General features: G+C 37.6%; 2 protein-coding genes and 1 long non-coding RNA gene across 4 annotated transcripts; 2 read left to right on the plus strand and 1 right to left on the minus strand.

The window, feature by feature from the left end:
- The first annotated feature begins 215 nt into the window (after nt 1-215).
- LOC121771495 lies at nt 216-823 on the plus strand. The gene is made up of 2 exons (XR_006044056.1): nt 216-413; nt 525-823. It is a non-coding gene; the product is annotated as an uncharacterized LOC121771495 (long non-coding RNA).
- A 3492-nt stretch (nt 824-4315) lies between these two features.
- On the plus strand, nt 4316-7439 carry LOC121783802 (pentatricopeptide repeat-containing protein At3g09040, mitochondrial-like). Its single transcript, XM_042181985.1, has one exon. The coding sequence runs from the start codon at nt 4476-4478 to the stop codon at nt 7437-7439; it is 2964 nt and encodes a 987-aa protein (XP_042037919.1). The 5' UTR covers nt 4316-4475.
- On the minus strand, nt 7398-9992 carry LOC121783813. 2 transcript variants are annotated; one of them, XM_042181994.1, is made up of 5 exons: nt 9543-9992; nt 8218-8377; nt 7929-8108; nt 7780-7840; nt 7398-7699 (listed from the first exon to the last, which is right to left on the minus strand). In XM_042181994.1, the coding sequence occupies exons 1-4, from the start codon at nt 9686-9688 to the stop codon at nt 7835-7837; spliced, it is 492 nt and encodes a 163-aa protein (XP_042037928.1). In that variant the 5' UTR covers nt 9689-9992; the 3' UTR covers nt 7398-7699; nt 7780-7834. The 2 variants fall into 2 exon arrangements, with proteins under 2 accessions (XP_042037928.1, XP_042037934.1); XM_042182000.1 differs by lacking the exon at nt 9543-9992 and adding an exon at nt 8462-8548.
- Nucleotides 9993-19113: the final 9121 nt, after the last annotated feature.

Below are 19113 nucleotides of genomic sequence, written 5' to 3' on the forward strand. Positions count from 1 at the left end.
TATAGTAAGTATGAGATGAATGTGATGTGAATATCGAGTTTTGGATTTGAGAAATGTTGGGGTGAGAGAGAAAGGTTCCTTGTAGGTAAAGAGGGTTCTTGTAGTAGAAGAGAAAAGGTTATGTATGAAATAGACATTTTACCAAGAAAAATGTGGTGCGCATGATTGATTTACAAGGATTGTAGCAACATTTTTAATGGAAAAGAAAGAAACACTAGTATTGAACCTAAAGCAAAATCATAGTTCAAGTTTCTCTCTCTAAATTTGGTTGAATTCACTCTCTCTCCAAACTTGCATAAATTGTTGAACATGTCTTGAGCACTCACCCCTCTCCTCCAAAATGGGGTGGCTCCAATCCCTCCTCTCTCCCTTCAAGAAGCTGTGGATTCGTCTGAATTCCGCTCACAAGAAGAGTATGTGTTAATAATAATCATGCAATTACATATATATCTTCATTTTAGTAAGTATGTTTTGATCATTCCAATCTAATTACTACTACTTTTTGATGTTTTTAATTTGGTTAGGTAGAGGGATATACATTTTGTACGAGGATGTGAAATCGTGCCCTTACGAAGACGTACATGTGCTTTGGTCCATATTGGTGGAGTCGCATCGGCCGCCACTGCCACTGCCATTGCCGCCACCACCGCCCAAGTGACTCGAGCATGCACGGCGGCGTTTAACCAAAGAGATTGAACACATACATGTACATAATTAAGATAGAAACTTTCCTCCCTTTTTGGGTTACGTTTTCAATTTTCACATTGTGGTTTTTCAATCTTGTTTGAGTGAGGTAAAGTTAATATAGTATGCACTTAAATTATTTACGTCTATAGAGTTACATTTCACATGAGTCATGTAATCAATTACTATATATTACTACTAAAAAGGTATTTTCTAGTATTATATATACCATATCATTTGATTAGTTTAATTTATAAATTTATGGTCAATTGGGTACCCCAATAGAATTAGCTAGTTTAGTTAGAGTTTGTGTGATGAGATACGTGTTCTTGATTACTATAGTAGTATTTACTACCTTCCTAAAATAATGAGATGAGCATATTGATGATATATGAAGATGTAGTTATTTGGTAAATTAAAATGAATTGTTGTTGGCTTGTCAATTTCCGGCAGTTAGGATAGGTTCTTCCCAACTCTCGGAAGTTTAAAGGTTGACTAATGATAGGTGTTTAGTTTTTATAGATGACACAACCTAAGGCCATCCACTACGCTGTCTCTATACCGTCCCTTAAACCGTCTCTTAACTACTATTTGAGCACTATTTGAGGGCCCCACTGTCCTTTTTTCCTCCATCCCTTAACTAAGGGACGGAACCTGCAACGCTCCGTCTCTTAACCGTCTCTATACCGTCCCTTAATTACTATTCATTCAATTTCATTTAGAATTTTTTTCTACCCAATTCAATTTAAACAAACACACTTTATTAAAAACCACACTTTATTAAAAAACACACAAACTAAATAAACACACAAAATAAAAAAGACACAAAATAAAAAAACACACAAAATAAAAAAAACTACTCCGCCGGCGAATCATCCTCTGGAGGCGGTCGAGGTTTAGGGGGTGTCGGAAGGTCAAGTTGTGCTGCCATAGCAACAATTCCGTTCCACCAGGCCGTGAATTGGGCGTACGAGAAGTGGGAAGTGTCCGCCATTGTGGCGGTCATGTACGCCACCATAAGTGTGTCCGAGCCTCCCCGCGATCCCGAGGCCGGCTGACTTGATTCGCCTCGGGCTCGCCGCCATCAAGGTCAAAATTGGGTGGTTGATACCCCCCCGGCGTCGCCGAACCTGAGTCCCAGGGGTTGACGAACCGGAACCGCCCAATGTGTTGATCATGGTCTCCCAATCGCCGAACGCGTTGAGATCCCACCCGCCGGAGCCGGAACCGCCGTAGTTGCCGTCGCCGTTGCCGGACATCTTGAGTTGGTTTATGAAAATTTGAGAGAAAATTTGAGAGAAAATTTAGATGATAGGAAGAATAGATGTGTAGTTGTGTGTGAAATGAGGATGAGTTTAGGAGTATTTATAGAGTAAAAAAATTAATAAAAAATCAAAAAAATTATAAAAAAAATAAAAAAACGGTATTATTACCGTTACAAATTATTATTATTTTATTTAAATTCGAATTTTTTTTTAAAAAATATTTATTGCGTCAGCACGTGACGACGCCCACTCGTGGGCCGGCGAGTGGGCGTCACGCACGACGCCGGGTTGCTCCACGTCGCCTCGGCGCGTGGCGAGACAGCCCGTCTCGTGGCTCGCCGGGACGAGACGGGACGAGATGGAGGCTGCAACGCGTCGCGCCGGCGTCCCATCTCGCCGGGACGAGACGCGAGACGCCGGCGAGACCCGTAGTGGATGGTCTATGTATTTCGAGCTAGCTTTATGATATTTAAATGATAACAAATGTCGGTTCCATATTTAATTATGCTGGCTTAACGTGTGTTTTGCGTAGATTACATTATAAAAATAATCAAGCTCTGAGTATCTCTTTAATTTATATGGTATTCAAATAGTAGTTCAAAATTTGTAAGCTAAATCCGAAATTTGGTATGAATACTTAGATTGGGTTAATTTGTTTTAATTGTGCCGCGAATTTTTAATCTCCAATTTCTAAATGACATGGATACCGCAATTGCCTACATAGATTCATTGTCCGACATAAAATACGACGTCGTTCCAAACTTCAAAAATATATCATATTATGATTTAATTACATATTCATTTTTATTAGAGGTTAGGGTTGCATATTAAAAATATGACACCTTGTTCTTCATCAAATTCAGTCATTAGGATGTTGTTTTCATCACATTCGCCATGGTCAAGGGACACCTTTTCAAGATTGGGTAAAAAAATTAGTACTAATACTATCGAGGCCAACAATTTAAAATGATACTTTGAATTTTTATCCATTAACAAAAACTCAAATATTGAAAAAAAAAATTAGTAATTAATATTGAATAAGCTTGTCAGATTCTCGTATGTAATAGTATATCATGACGTATGGTTTCTTTCAACCTCAAAAAACAAAAAAAACACGTCCTCAAGGTGGTGTCAACATTTAATTTCAGATTTAGATCTATATTTCAATAATATATTGTAATTATATAATTAGATATGTGTTGAATTCAAAATTAATCCTTAATCTGTCTCGTGGTGGTGTCACATATGTTTGCGTATATAAGTCAATGGGTGTAGTTAGGATGTCAATGTAGCCCGCAACTCATGAGATGATCCGAATAATCCGCCAAATTTATAGGGGTTAGGATTGAAAAGTTCTAACCCGATAAAATTACAACCCGATTAGCCCGACCCGATTAACCCGCAACCCGTTAGGGTCAGACCTGAAAACCAGATGGGCTGGCCCGAAAACCCGATAAAATTTCTATTGTTCTATTTGTTTGACTCGTAATTGGACAATTTCATTGATTATTTTTATAATATAGATAACTAAAAAAGTAACATTCAATTTTATATTAAATATATAAATTATATATTAAATTTTTATTAATATAATAATAAATAAATAGATTAGAAACTTCTAATTCATTAATAAATATTTAAATTTGTAAAACATGTTTTAAACTTGCTTTAAAATATTTAAATTTATGTTTTATTTTACACAAATCTCAAATATTAGTATTTGATCATGTTTGTGTTTGAGTTTAAGTATATATCTCAAATTTATCATAATTAAATATTTAGGTTTTATAAATATAACTAATTTTCGTCATTATTTATTGGATTGATCGCATGTTAATTTTATCGGTAGCAACCCGATTAACCCGCTGGGCCAGCCTGAAACCCGAGTGTTTAGGACTGAACTTTTATAACCCGAAAAATCTCAACCCGATTAGCCTGCACCCGTCTGACCCGCAACCCGAATAAGGTTAACCCGAAACCCGGTTGGCCGGCCCGATTGAAATCCCTAGGTGTAGTGCTAGTGATTTTCAATATTAATTTGTCGGTTCAAATCCAATAATAAATTAAATGGATTGTCCCTACCATGAAGAAACATGGACAAATGTCAAATCTATTGATTGGCTACAACTAAATGCCATAAACTAAGTGTCGCAATCAAATATATATTCATTCATACCCATAACATATTTTAGGATTGAGAAGTGGATTCATTCGATAAAATTAATCAATTTTCGAATCACTCTTATTTTTTTGTATTGAATTACTATTCCAACACGGCCCGTTTCTAATAAGCCCAGCCCAAAATTCGAAATCAATTTCAACACCAAATCTGAACTCGAGTGGCGGCAAATAGATACAGAGTGGAGTTGGCGCCTTTACACCCAAAGCCATTGCATCAAATCTGCTCGCGAATGGAGAAGATGGTCCATTGCTGATTCGGCTGAATGGTACAAATATATATGGAAAAATATTTGATTAAATGATTTAGTCTTTTCTCATTTTTAAGTTATACAGTTAGCCGATGAAATGCTAGCTAGATATAACAAGATTAGGCCGCAGCGACTGAACCCAAATTCTTCATCTTCGCATCTCCAATTCGGATTCTCAACTCAACATCCCGTACACGATACAAGATTTCGTCAATCTCCGTCTCAAGAACTCACCTTTTACGACTATCTATTAGAGATATGCTTGGGGGAATGCAAGAAGATCCAAACCCGCAAACTGTTCGACAGAATTCCCGAAAGACTAAGTTTTTCATTGAAGGCGGCGAAATCGATTCACGCCCAGAGCTTGAAATTCGGCATATCGTCAGAGAGGGAATTGGGGAACTCTATCTTGGATTTGTATGCCAAATGCGGCCACATGGATTACACAAGAAAGGTTTTTTTGCACCTCGAGAAAAGGGATGAATTGGCTTGGAATTCAATTATGAGTATGAAATCGCGTAAAGGGTTGTTTGTGGACGTGTTGGAGGACTTTGTCTCGATGTGGAGTTGTGGGGTGGCAGGGAATCAGTTCAGTTTTGCGATTGTCTTGTCAGCTTGTGCTAAGTTGATGGATGTATATCCTGGGAAGCAAGCACATTGTGCTTCTATCAAGCTAGGGTTTGAAACCGACCCATACTGCGAGGGTGCGTTGATTGATATGTATGCAAAATGTGGTTATTTGGCATTTGCCAAGAGGATATTTGATGTTGCAATGTACCCGGATAAAGTTGCTTGGACGTCAATGATCTCGGGGCTGGCTCAAGCTGGCTTGCTTAGTGAGGCATTGAAAGTCTTCGAGCGGATGCAGGAAGCAGGTCATGTGCCCGATGATATAGTGCTTGTGACTGTCTTAGGCACATTTGTGGGGCAAGGAAGGCTTGAGGATGCTTGCCGCCTGTTTTCCCAAATGCGTAACCCAAATGTCGTTGCATGGAATGTTATGATTTCGGGTCATGTGAAAGGGGGTAATGAAGGAGAGGCTATCAAACTGTTCAGGAATATGGTCAATATTGCTGTTGTTGAGCCAACACGTTCAACGCTAGGTAGCGTGTTGAGAGCAATTGCCACTGTGGCTAACCTTACATATGGCTTGCAGGTCCATTCTTGGGCACTGAAGCGTGGCCTTAGCTCTAATGTATATGCAGGGAGCTCCTTGGTTAATATGTATGCCAAATGTCAGAAGATGGAGGCGGCGATGGCAGTCTTTACTGATTCAGAAGAGAAAAATGAGGTGTTGTGGAATGCATTAATTGGGGGCTATGCTCAGAATGGTCTTGCTCATGAAGTATTCGAGTTATTTGCAAGTATGATGATTTCTGGATTTCGACCTGATGAATATACTTATACTAGTCTTCTGAGTGCTTGTGTGTGTTTGGGGAATATCAATATGGGCCGCGAGTTACATTCATATATAATTAAGAATGAATTTGGAAGAAACGTATATGTGCAAAATGCATTAGTGGATATGTATGCCAAATGTGGAGCTCTACTAAATGCGAGGACACTATTTGAGAAAATCAAGAATCGAGATAATGTTTCTTGGAATGCAATCATTGTGGGCTATGTGCAGGATGAAGAGGAAGAAGAAGCCTTTCAGATGTTTCGGCAGATGATGTCGGAGGGGATTGCACCTGATGAGGTGTCCTTAGCTAGCATACTTAGTGCTGTGGGAAATCTTAAAGATCTTTGCAAGGGTATGCAGATACATTGTTTTATGCACAAGTATGGTCTAGAAAAAGCCATGTATGCTGGAAGCTCACTGATTGACATGTATTGCAAGTGCAGAGTAGTTGAAACTGCATCGGAAGTATTCTCTTCCATGCCCCAGAAAAGTGTGGTTTGTGTTAATGCTTTGATTTCTGGCCATGCTCTATTTAGCTTAGCCGAGGCAGCAAATACTTTTAAGTATATGCTCCTTGAGGGACTGCAACCTTCCGAAGTCACGTTTGCTACCCTTCTGGAAGCATGTTCCGATAGCAATGATTTATATCTTGGGATTCAAATCCACTGTTTTATCCTAAAAGTCGGCCTTCCATTTAATGACGAATTTTTAGCTGTGTCGCTCTTGGGAATGTACATCAATAATCAAAGAAATACTGAAGCAATTAGCTTCTTCTCTGAGCTTCCTCATCCGAGAAGCACAGTATTGTGGACAGTCTTGATATCAGGAAGCGCGCAAAATGGTCATTATGACAAGGCATTGAGTTGGTACCATGAAATGCGATGTCATAATGCCATGCCAGACCAAGCGACATTTTGTAGCGTCTTGAGAGCATGCTCAGGTTTAACTTCTTTAGAGGATGGTAAGAAAATCCACTCTGTCATCTTTCATATAGGTTATGATAAAGATGAGTTGACTGGAAGCGCTCTCGTGGATATGTATGCTAAATGTGGAGATATTAAATGTTCGGCCCAAGTCTTCAGGGAGATGATTAGCAAGAAAGATGTGATTTTGTGGAACTCTATGATTGTTGGATATGGGAAAAACGGTTATGCAGAAGATGCTCTGAACATCTTCGACGAGATGAAGCGGGCTAATATAGAACCAGATGCAGTCACTTTCCTTGGCGTTCTAACCGCATGTAGTCATGCAGGAATGGTACCTGAAGGTCGAGAAATTTATGGGAGCATGGTAAGCATTTATGGGGTTAAACCTCGTAGAGATCACTGGGCGTGCATGGTTGATCTTTTCGGGCGTTGGGGTTTTCTTGAGGAGGCAGAGAAGTTCATCGACAACCTAGGATCTGTGCCCGACTCTATGATATGGGCTACTTATCTTAATGCGTGCAGATTGCAGGGGGATGATGCGAGGGGGAAGTGTGCTGCTGAAAAGCTTTTCGAGTTGGAACCACACGATTCTTCTCCTTATGTGCTGCTTTCCAGTATGCATGCAGCATCGGGCAACTGGGATGGTGTTAAATTTGTGAGGGAAAAAATGATGGAAAAAGGACTTGTAAAGTTACCCGGAAGTAGTAAAATCTCACTGGATGTAGTTTCTTAGTTTCAATAGAGTGCTAAAGGATGAATACATGCTGTGATTTGTAGGTCGGTGACAATATAGTGATTTATTATTGATAAAAATACATGCTTTGATTTTCGAACTTTGAAGACAGATTTATTAGAGTAAAATTGCAGCTTCTTGCGTGTTCAAATGGTAGAGGAAGAAAAGCATTGATTCAGAAGTGGCAGCCACACTGCAACGTATGAGTGGATATCTTCCTCAGCAGGAGACATAGCAGCTAGAGGAGGACTCACACTTGTCTGCAATACCAACACCACAAATCAATAGTAAGCGGCTGACAGACTAAGACTTGTTTCTCGCACAAATGAATCAGACTTACGTATCCTTTCTAGAAGAGAAGAATAATCTGTGCCACCATCTTCGACCTGAAACTCCTAGAGCTGAAGGAGAAACAAGGAATTACTGTTAAGAGAAGCAAGGAAGAACTTCATGTCTCAGGCTAAAATTCTAATTCAAGATTTATCTTACTTTTCTTATGAACATAAGATTTTTGTTTTTGGTATCATCCACTGCCTCTGATTCAAGGATTGATGATGGACGCGGATCTGAAACCATTGCTGATATCATTTCTTCTCCTTGAGCTTGAGAAGCGACTTGCTTCCACCCAAGTTTATTCATACTGTTCCCTGGCTTGGTTAGTCGATACCCCTGCTCAACAAAGAAAACGTTTTAATATGAACAAAGATAACTAAAAAATTACAAAAGAAACCTGTCAAAGGAAATATTGAGGAAATTGCCAAAGAAGATAAAAGATGACCTTATGATTCACAACATCTGCTGGAACATTTATATTGAGAAAACTGTTTCTAGGATAAGTATTCAATCTGATTTTAGCCAATATACCGCTGATTATAGGCAAGCAAGCCTCTGCTTCCAGTTCATAATCATCAGCACTGCGCCTCCCTCCAGGACCATACCTTAATATTATTCGATATACAATAAATACCAGTCATATGATAAAGAAACAGCAGGTATGTTGTGCAGAAATGCTTCCCGAGCACCTGCTACAGTCCCTGAATAAATACTGCATTTATTCAAATATAAAGTCAACAAATGCAATCTATGGAATGCTTACACGCTCAACATGTTGAATATCTATCACAATCAGCTCACAGTCATGGGATTTCCACAGGCTTAGCATGCATAACAGTTAGCACTGTCGAACTATGACTAACAGAAGATGGTTCCCTGTTAAAGTTTCATTTTCTTCAAATCAAGAGTAAAATAACTATTTCACTCAAAACCGTAGAATCAATACGATTACAACACTTGCAGTTAACAAATTCATCCTACAGATCTGTTGAAAATTATCTGTCAATCTATGCTCAAACAGCTCATATTTTTTTTTGGATTTCGAACGAAGCGATCTTAGCATAAATAAAGTGTTGGGTTACAAACCCATCCCACATCGGGTGAGGGAGGGAAGTTGGAAGGTGTATATAATTCCTGTTCAACCCCAATTAGTTTGAGGCCTTTTGGGAGTGACCCAAAAACAAATCCGTGCGGGCTTGACCCAAAGCGGACAATATCAAACTAATGTTGCAGTCGACTATCCTAACAAGTGGTATCAGAGCCCAGGTGACTATGGGTCGTGTCTGGATGAGCCTCGGTTCTAACAAGTGGTATCAGAGCCCAGGTGGCTATGGGTCGTGCCTGGATGAGCCTCGGTTAGGGTCGGGCCCTGAAGGACTCAAAGTTAGAGTCAGGCCCAGGATGACCCAGGGGCCAGGGCTGGAACAACCCATGTTCGTGTCAACTGCGTTCCCGATGTGGGATGGGTTTGTAGGTCTCGGTTTGAGGGGAGGTTTGTTGGGTTACAAACCCATCCCACATCGGGTGAGGGAGGGAAGTTGGAAGGTGTATATAATTCCTGTCCAACCCCAATTAGTTTGAGGCCTTTTGGGAGTGACCCAAAAACAAATCCGTGCGGGCTTGACCCAAAGCGGACAATATCAAACTAATGTTGCAGTCGACGATCCTAACATAAAGCTCTTGAACTTGTAAATTGAAAATTCACAACAACAAAAAAAAAGCACCAAATATTGGCTGTTTGTATGATTAGAGATATTCTCATAGACGTACCTTTCTGGTGCGCTGACGTAGACTTGGAATTGATCGGAGGAAACCAGAGCACGAACAAGAGCTTGGAGGCCAGGCGCGTCGATTCCGTCGTCGTTCGTCACCATCACCGTCGGACGATCGCCGCTGCTCTGCCGGTTGTTTTCCATTTCTGATTTATGATCGCTTTTTTCCCGTTAATTTTGTGGCGCGCACACAAATAATGGTTCGTGGCCTTTTTTTTTCTTTTTGCAATTTTATTTTATATTTTGTACTCCAATTTTACAATCACTAACATACAATATACATCTCGAAAATATTATTGTTGTATTAAAGACATGATAAATATATATACTTATTTCATATAAAAACATAACAAAGAAATTGATGCAAGACAAACATATGTGTACAATTTTTTCGATGAATACTAATATTAACAGAACAAAATAGTAGTAAAATTTAACTCCTTATTAACTTTAGATGATTTTTGGATTCGCGAAGAGTAAACATTAGTTCAACATAAAAAAAAAAAGTATTGATCGAATGTAGAAAACTCATGTAGAGAAAAAATAATAAACTTTGACTTGTCAACAGGGACAAGGTATAAAAGAAACTTTGATTTGTCAAACGTTTATAATTTTATATTGAAATAATAGGGATTAATTAGTATATTTACTAGTAATTTTTAAATATAGGCGCTATGTATGGAACTACCGTTGTATTTGTATGACTGTATATATTTTTTTAAATCAAGAAAATGTTTTTTAGATTATTTTCCATACTTAACTCAAATCCGTATAGGTTATAGACAATAAGTCCAAGATTACCAACAAAAAAAAAATATTACTTTCTGTATGAAAAGTATTTCTTGGAAAAAAGTACAATTGACTTGGTAGATGCATATTTGTTATAAATATTTATATCATTTATTTAAATATATATAAATTGCAGTAAAATTAGTGCACGCAGTAAGATACTAATGAGAAGTTATTGTAGTATATCAAAATAGAGTGGTGCTAAATGGCCATATTATGGCCTGCCATAATTTGTCTTTTAGCTGAAAATTAAATGAGTTCACTTAATAATTAACTCACCTTAAAAGTATCAAAACTCTTAAGACAACTCTACCCTCTACCTTAGTTTATAAAGTAAGTACTTTATATTCATCCATCCAAGTGTATAAGTTAATAGTATAGTATTACGACATTATAATTGAACATTTAGATTTTTTATGTATACACAATATACATTGTCAATTTTTACATGTATAGTATGATCCAACATTTGTGATACTACTATAGATTAATTATCAATGATAATTGTATTATCAATAAATATAATCATGTTAACAGTTTGTTATATTATATAACTATAGTATGATATTTTATAATTTTATAATATGCTTAATCTACTTATAATTAAACTTCAATTATTTATTTCTAATTGATCTTTAATGCAACTAAAGATTGCTTATTTCAATCGTATAATTTGATATTCAAATTAATTTTCATTCATTTAAGTAATTTAGATCCTGAGTAGATTTTCGATTTAATTGGGTGTCATCTAGTATTAGATTAAATTAGAGATTTGAATTGATCTTCAATTTAACGAAGAATTTTTATTGGTCTTAGATTTATTTAATAATTTGAGATCAAATTTTTTCAAGTATTAAATAACACCACAATGTAAAATCTAAGAAAAACATAAAAATAAAAATAAATGACACTAAAGAGAAAAAAAATACGCGTAAAAGATGAAAAATAGAATGTTTAATTGATTTTCCAAAACTTATGATCTACTCCATTATTTTACTATTATTATTTATATTTTATGTATGATGTTTTGATTTTTTAACATTATTAATATGTTAGTGTAGTAATTGCTATCCTTTGTATATATCCCATCTTGGATGTACTTAAAAAATAATTAATTTTAAAATTGAGAAAAGGGTAATTAAGTAAAATTATCTTAGCACTAATTATTACACACTTAAAAGTAAAAAAGTTGTTTAAAAGTGGGACCCAACCTCCACTATATCATTTATTTATTACACACTTAAATACCACTTAAAACATGTGCCCGACTCAACCGGGACTGCTAAAGCGGGACGGAGGGAGTACTATTAATTTATTGTATTGACTTTTATAATTATTTACAAAAGAGGGAACATCATTTTAGGTACACGAACTTTGCCAAAGTATCATTTTAGGTCCGTGAACTTTGAAAATATCATTTTAGGTACACGAACTTTGAGTTAGTATCATTTGAGGTTCTTTTTACTATTTCCAATTTTTTTGGACGAAAATACCCTCAATACAATTAATTTATTCCTAATACAATTCATTTATTCCTAATACAATTCATTTATACTCATTTTTCCTCACAATCCGTATATTTTCTTCATCACAATTCGATAATACCAAAATTAATCTATATGTCAATTCATGGTGTAATTTCTACATATTTCGGTGTTCGAATCTTCTGCTTATATAAATAAATTGCTGCAATTCCACGCAATAAATTGCTGTAATATTAATCCATAAACTCCATACTTGTCACAAACTCCTTTTTCTGTAATTCCCACGCAATAAACTGCTGTATAATATTGTACTTATATTTTCATAATTACTACCTCACATAACGTAATTATGCATACCTTTCTGTAAAACATTTTGTATATTAATTGCATGATTGATGTTCTTAATTAATTTTTACTGTAATATATAAATTTGACACATAGAGATCAATTAAATAACTGAGTATACTTCATGAATGAATAACATTTATAAATATATTGTGAGAAGAGCGAAAAGAAAAAATAATGGTGCCAAAAAAATAACATTTAGTAGGAAAAATGAGTATAAATGAATTGTATTAGGAAATGAATTGTATTAGGAATAAATGAATTGTATTGAGGGTATTTTCGTCCAAAAAAACATGGAAATAGTAAAAAGGACCTCAAATGATACTAATTCAAAGTTCGTGTACCTAAAATGATATTTTCAAAGTTCACGGACCTAAAATGATACTTTGGCAAAGTTCGTGTACCTAAAATGATGTTCCCTCTTTACAAAAATGTCATTGTGTGGTTGGCCATACATTATGGCGGCATAGCATTACCCATCAAATACATTATTAGTGCCATGATTGAATTTTTTTGACTCGTAATTACGATGTAAATATCCAAAACCCAAACAAATGAAATTGGATCACACACACTGACACACACACACACATGTATATTAGTAGTAATGTTTCAATGATTACCGGCATCATACCTTTGATACTTATTCTCGAATAAATAATGCATTATAACACTGTTTCACTTTAATTTTCAATTGAACTATATATATGGCCCAAGCTGGAAATTGTCATCATCCAACTCACTACTTGTACGAACAAGTTAATTTTAATCCTATCGTTTCAAAAAGTCAAAAGAAGTGGCTATTCTTCCAAAACTGAATGCTGAAATATAAATAAAGTGTAGAAGTAGTGCAAATATGAAAACCCAAAATTCCCGAACACATTGTCAAAATTGTTGAATCTAGTGATGTAGTGACGTGTATTTAATTACTGGGGGTGTTATTATATTTTTATACACGCATGTAAGTCTGTTACGGGTCCCCCGTCGGCGAGACTAAAGGAGCGCGAGGCGTCACACGAAGCAGAACTTGACGTCGACACAAACGTGGCGACGGAGCAGAGACAAGCGGCACCGTCGCGTCGAGACCGATCGCAACGGAGGATAACGAGGAGACCCGCGCGGTATGGCGAATTTGTCCCTCGTTAAGGAGGAGTCCTTCGTCGGTTAGGATCCTTAAATTAGTTAGAATCTTTTTTGATTAGTTAGAATCCTTTTTGGATTAAGTTAGAATCTTTTAATTACCGTAAATAGCTTAGGCAATTAGTTATAAATAGGGCATCTATTTCATTCTTTTCTTCAAGAAATAAAACACTTTTTTTTGCAATTTATCGTTCCTTTCTTCGTGCACAAAGCACGAACACTAGAATTCGACGCCGGATTGATCGACGGGCAAAGCTTCCGCGACGTTCGACGCGATTTCCTATCATTCCGGAATTTTAATCATAACAAAGTCAATATATAAATAGTTACTATATGAGTATGCATGGACACATATGGCAAGGGAGTATAATTAACGATCCAACAAATGAAAGTTATGGGATAAGAAACTATTAAGAAGGTCATCGCAAGTATAAAAAACTAACAGGGCGTGGGATTATTGTGAGTGTTAATTGCTTAGCTGCAATCGCAACTACTGATCGAATCAAGAGGGAAGAAGAAAACATCAGAGCAACTTAGCTTTCAGCTGGAGGAAGCTCAGTAGCCGTTGGATGCTGCATATCGAGATAATTAAATCCTAGCCATAGGATTTGATATTAGTTACCGTTAGGTTTATTAGTTGATTAGCGGTAGATAAAAAGGGAAAAGGAAGAGTTAGAGTAGAATCAGATTCTGATCCAAATTGTCTAAAACATTCTCCTTCAAGAAATTCAATAATAGATTTTCATCTTGTTCGTCATTCTCGATTCATCATCTCCGATTGAAAGTTAACAATTGGCGCCGTCCGGTGGGAACGAAGGAGGCTACGATCGAAAATGGCAATGCGCTTGGAGTCAGAAAAATTCAACGGCAAAAATGACTACGGTCTATGGAAGATGAAGATTAAAGCGATCTTGATCGAGAAAGGATGCGCAGCGGTCTTGGAGAAGCCCGATTTCGCAGATAAAGGGAAAACACCTGCTCTTGATGAAAAGGCACAGACGAAGCTGGCGGAGATGCAGCTCAAGGCTTGTGGTGCGGTGATTTTAAACCTTAGTGATAAGGTTTTGCGTGAGATTCAGGAGCAGAAGACCGCGGCGGACATTCTTGAGAGGCTAGATGAGATATATTGCAGTAAATCTCTGGCGAATCGATTATATATGAAAAAAAGGTGTATTCCTATAGTTTTTCTGGTGATAGATCGATTCTTGAGCAGTTGGAGGATTTCAACAAGGCGATAGATGATTTGGTGGCATGTGATGTCAAGATCAGTGATGAGGATAAGGCTATCTTGGCTCTCAATGCATTACCAGATACATACGATCAGCTCATAGATGCGATCTTGTATGGTCATGATAAAGAGATTACATTCTCTGAGGTGCATTCGGCCCTTATGGCAAAAGAATTGCATAAGGGTGTGGCGAGGAACCAAGGGTCATAGGCAGAGAGCCTAAACATCAAGAAGTTTAAAGGAAAGAAGAACTTTAAGAAAGAAGATGGATTTAGGACCGTCAATAATGATCAGAAGGAGACACGGTCTTGCCATTGGTGCAAGAAGCCGAGTCATCTGAAAAAGGACTGCTTCGTGTGGAAGAGAAAGCAGGCTCAAGATGCTGGTAATTCTAAGTCAAACTCATATTGTGTGGAGGAAAAGGAAATCACACATGCTCTAAATGTTATGGAAGATGTATGTGGTGGTTCTTGGATACTTGATTCGGGGTACAGCTTTCATATGTGCCCTAGACTTGAAATGTTTGAGGAAATTTCAGAAGCTATAGGGACTGTGGTGTTAGGAAATAACCAGGTCTAACATATTAAAGGCATTGGCAAGGTTAAGCTCAAACTTGATGATGGTTCTGCTGTGGTTCTGAGCGAGGTCAGGTATATCCCTGAGGTAAAGAGGAATTTAATCTCACTCGGTTTATTGGAGAAAAAGGGATACTCTTTCTATTCTTTTGCTGGGGCCTTGGAGGTGAAGAAAGATGGTGTTCTGATGTTGAAATGAACAAGAAATGACATTCTATACTACCTTTGTGGGTGGGCTTTGAAAGCTTGTGACCAAGCCAATGTGGTGAAATCTGAAACCATGGAGATATGGCACATGAGGTTGGGGCATCCAGCTGATGGAAGTATCAAGGAGCTACTGAAAAATGAAGTCATTCATGGGACTGTAGAGAGGGCAGGTCAGCCATGTGAAGACTGCATTCTGGGCAAAGCAAAGAAATTGTCATATCAGAAAGGTAAACACACTTCAAAAGCCCCTCTTGACTATGTGCATAGTGACTTGTGGGGGCCCTCTCCAATTTTATCTGTTGGTGGTGGAAAGTATTATATGACAATCATATTCTTAAAAAGAAATCTGAAGCATGCTCAAAATCTAGGAAGTTTTGGGTTTATATTCTCAAAGAGAAATCTGAAGCATGCTCAAAATTTAAAGAATGGTGTGCTGTGGTTGAGAAAGAAAAATGTTGTGTGGTGAAGTGCCTTAGAACTGACAACGGGTTGAAGTTTTTATCAAAAGAGTTTGAATCATTTTGTCAGGCTAAAGGCATTAAGAGACACAAGACCGTTCCTCCCAGTCCCCCAACAAAATGGGGTTGCAGAGAGAGCAAATAGAACTATAATGGAGAGAGTGAGGTGTATGTTGGCTTCTTTTGGATGGAGAAGAGATTCTGGGTAGAGGCTATGGCCACTGCTGTGAAATTGATAAACAAATGCCCCTCATCTAGGATTGATGGAGATACTCCAGACCTTAGATGGTATGGAAGTTATGGAGATTATTTTCATCTCAAGGTTTTTGGGTGCAAGACATATGTATATTTGAAACTGACTGAGCTGGATGCAAGGGCAGTCAAGTGTGTGATGTTAGGATACCAGCAAGGTATGAAGGGGTATAGACTCTAGTGTGTGGAGCCCGAGAATCACAAGGTGATTATAAGCAGAGATGTCACTTTTATAGAGTCTGAGATGCCTTACAAAAGGGCAGAAAAGACCATGATTGACCTACAGCCAAATTCTGATCTTGATATGGAGGATCGGGGACCAGGTTCTGCTAAAAAATTGATGTCTCTGATGAAGAACAATCAGAGGAAGAAGCTGGGCAGCCTGGCCTGAAGAATTATCATTTAGCCCGGGATAGAGTCAGGATGAAGGATGTAAAGCCACCAACAAGATATGTACACTTTGAAGTGCTTTATTTTGCACTCTGTGTGACAGAAGAGATAGAGTTCTCAGAGCCTGGTTCATACAAGGAAGCTATGAATTGCAGAGAAAGAGATAAATGGCTGAAGGCAATGATAGATGAGATTGATTCTCTCATCAAGAATGGTACCAGGAAGCTGGTGACTTGTAAGTGGCTGATTAAGAAAAAGATAGAGTCTGCTGATAATGAGAAAATCAGATTTAAAGCAAGATTGGTGGCTCGGGGTTTCACACAGGAACATGGGGTTGACTACAATGAGGTATTCTCACCCGTGGTCAAGCATACATCTATTAGGATATTGCTGGCTGTTATTGCAAAGATGGACTGGGAACTTGAGCAATTGGATGTGAAAACCGCATTCTTGCATGGGGATCTGGAAGAGACAATATATATGTCTCAACCAAAGGGTTTTGTGCAGCAGGGAATGGAGAATAAGGTTTGTTTGCTCAAGAAGAGCTTATATGGGATCAAACAGGCCAACAGACAGTGGCACAGAAAATTTGATGATCATGTGCTAAGAAATGATTTGTGAGATCTAAATATGATGAGTGTGTGTACATCAAAAAGAGGAAGGGAATTGTAGTTGCTTATTTGCTGTTGTACGTGGATGATATGCTAGTGGCAGGAGCATCAAAGCAGGAAGTTCAGGCAGTAAAAGATAACTTGAGCTCAGTGTTTGACATGAAAGATTTAGGTGGAGCCAAGAGGATCCTGGGCATGAATATTGTAAGGAACAGAAAAGAGAGAGAAATTTGGTTGAGTCAGACTGATTACATCTCCAGGATCATTAAGAAATTCAGGATGGAAGACTCTAAACCAACTAGAACTCCAATGGCTCAACATTTCAGATTGTCATAGAGCAAGCTCCAAAGGATGAGAAGGAAAGGCTGGAAATGGAGGCTATCCCTTATGCTAATATTGTAGGAAGCATAATGTATGTCATGATTGGGACAAGACCAGATGTGGCTCATGCAATTAGCATCACAAGCAGATTCATGAGCAATCATGGCAGAGAGCATTGGCTGGCTCTGAGATGGATACTTAGATATCTGAGAGGAGCTGGAAATATTGTAATCTTGTTCAAAGCTGGTGTTGATAGTGAGTGTGATGCTCTGATGGGTTTTTGCAATGGTGATTTTGCAAGGAGCATTGACACCAGAAAATCCCAATCTGGGTATATTTTTACTATGTATGGGACAGCTGTGAGTTGGAAGTCGGAGTTGCAAAAGGTGGTAGCTTTGTCCACAACGGAGGCCGAGTACATTGCTCTAACCTCAGCAGTCAAGGAAAGCTTTTGGCTTAAGGGGATAGCTGCTGACTTTGGGGTGGAGCAGGGAGCCATAGCCATAGGCTGTGACAATAATAGTGCTTTGAGTCTAGCAAGGCACCAAGTATTCCATGATCGTAGTAAGCACATCGACGTGCGACTACACTTCGTGAGGGAAGAGGTAGAAAATGGGAAGGTGAAATTGTTCAAAGTTGACACCGCTGTTAACCCCGCAGATATGCTGACAAAGCTTCTGCCGAGAGAAAAAATTTAACTTTGTCTAAGGCTAGTTGATTTGTGCAGTCAGCAATTCACATCTAAGCAATGAAGGTGGAGATTTGTGAGTGTTAATTGCTTAGTTGCAATTGCAACTACTGATCGAATCAAGAGGGAAGAAGAAAGCATCAGAGCAACTTAGCTTTCAGCTGGAGGAAGCTCAGTAGCCGTTGGATGCTTCGAATCGAGATAATTAAATCCTAGCCGTAGGATTTGATATTAGTTACCGTTAGGTTTATTAGTTGATTAGCGGTAGATTAAAAGGGAAAAAGGAAGGGTTAGAGTAGAATCAAATTCTGATCCAAATTGTGTAAAACATTCTCCTTCAAGAAATTCAATAATAGATTTTCATCTTGTTCGTCATTCTCGATTCATCATCTCCGATTGAAAGGTAACAATTATCATTGACAAAGGACATATTATGGTAACGGAGACCGAAAGTATACTCCTATCCTGAAAAATTAGGGTGGCTGAGTGGAGCTGCCACGCTCCAAAATACCGAATTTAATAAAACTTTTAAGACTATAATAAGCCGATGGTTGGATCGGTCAACCCGGACTCCTTGACACCTTCATATGATCAACACGTTTATTTATTGAAAAAAAGTATATTTTTATATAACACATATGTATTGGTATTTTTCCATCTAATTGGGAGACTATATTAATCATTTTCAAGAGTTTGACTGTTTGAGCCTACGAGGGACTGATGGGACATTATTGAATTAAAGTGTCGATTTTGACACGTATATTTTATTTATCATATCCTCTCACTCTTGTTTGGATTGATTTGGTTGGGTTGTTTTGACAAAATAAAAATGCAGGTATGGCAGCACAAAAGTTTAGGATGGGTGGAATATCAGTTAAATGTCTTTAACATTTATTTGATGGTTTGTTCATGTGATATTTTTTTTATTAAATATGAAAAAAGGATTGAATATTATATATTGGTTAAATGTCTTAATTTCATTACTAGTATACATTTCACTCCTCAAGACAATAATATGTGCAAAGAACATGATTAGTTTGTTTCCCATACATGGATTTCTTACAAGAAATTGAAAGTAGTT

Source organism: Salvia splendens, chromosome 2, assembly GCF_004379255.2.
Source record: "Salvia splendens isolate huo1 chromosome 2, SspV2, whole genome shotgun sequence".
Lineage (NCBI taxonomy): Eukaryota > Viridiplantae > Streptophyta > Magnoliopsida > Lamiales > Lamiaceae > Salvia > Salvia splendens.

Coding starts and splice junctions, on each gene's coding strand:
- LOC121783802 (XM_042181985.1), top strand. CDS start 4,476: ATGCTAGCTAGATATAACAAGATTAGGCCGCAGCGACTGAACCCAAAT.
- LOC121783813 (XM_042181994.1), bottom strand. CDS start 9,688: ATGGAAAACAACCGGCAGAGCAGCGGCGATCGTCCGACGGTGATGGTG. Junction 8,378..9,542: donor TACGTCAGCGCACCAGAAAG/GTACGTCTATGA, acceptor AATAATATTAAG/GTATGGTCCTGGAGGGAGGC. Junction 8,109..8,217: donor CAGATGTTGTGAATCATAAG/GTCATCTTTTAT, acceptor TTTGTTGAGCAG/GGGTATCGACTAACCAAGCC.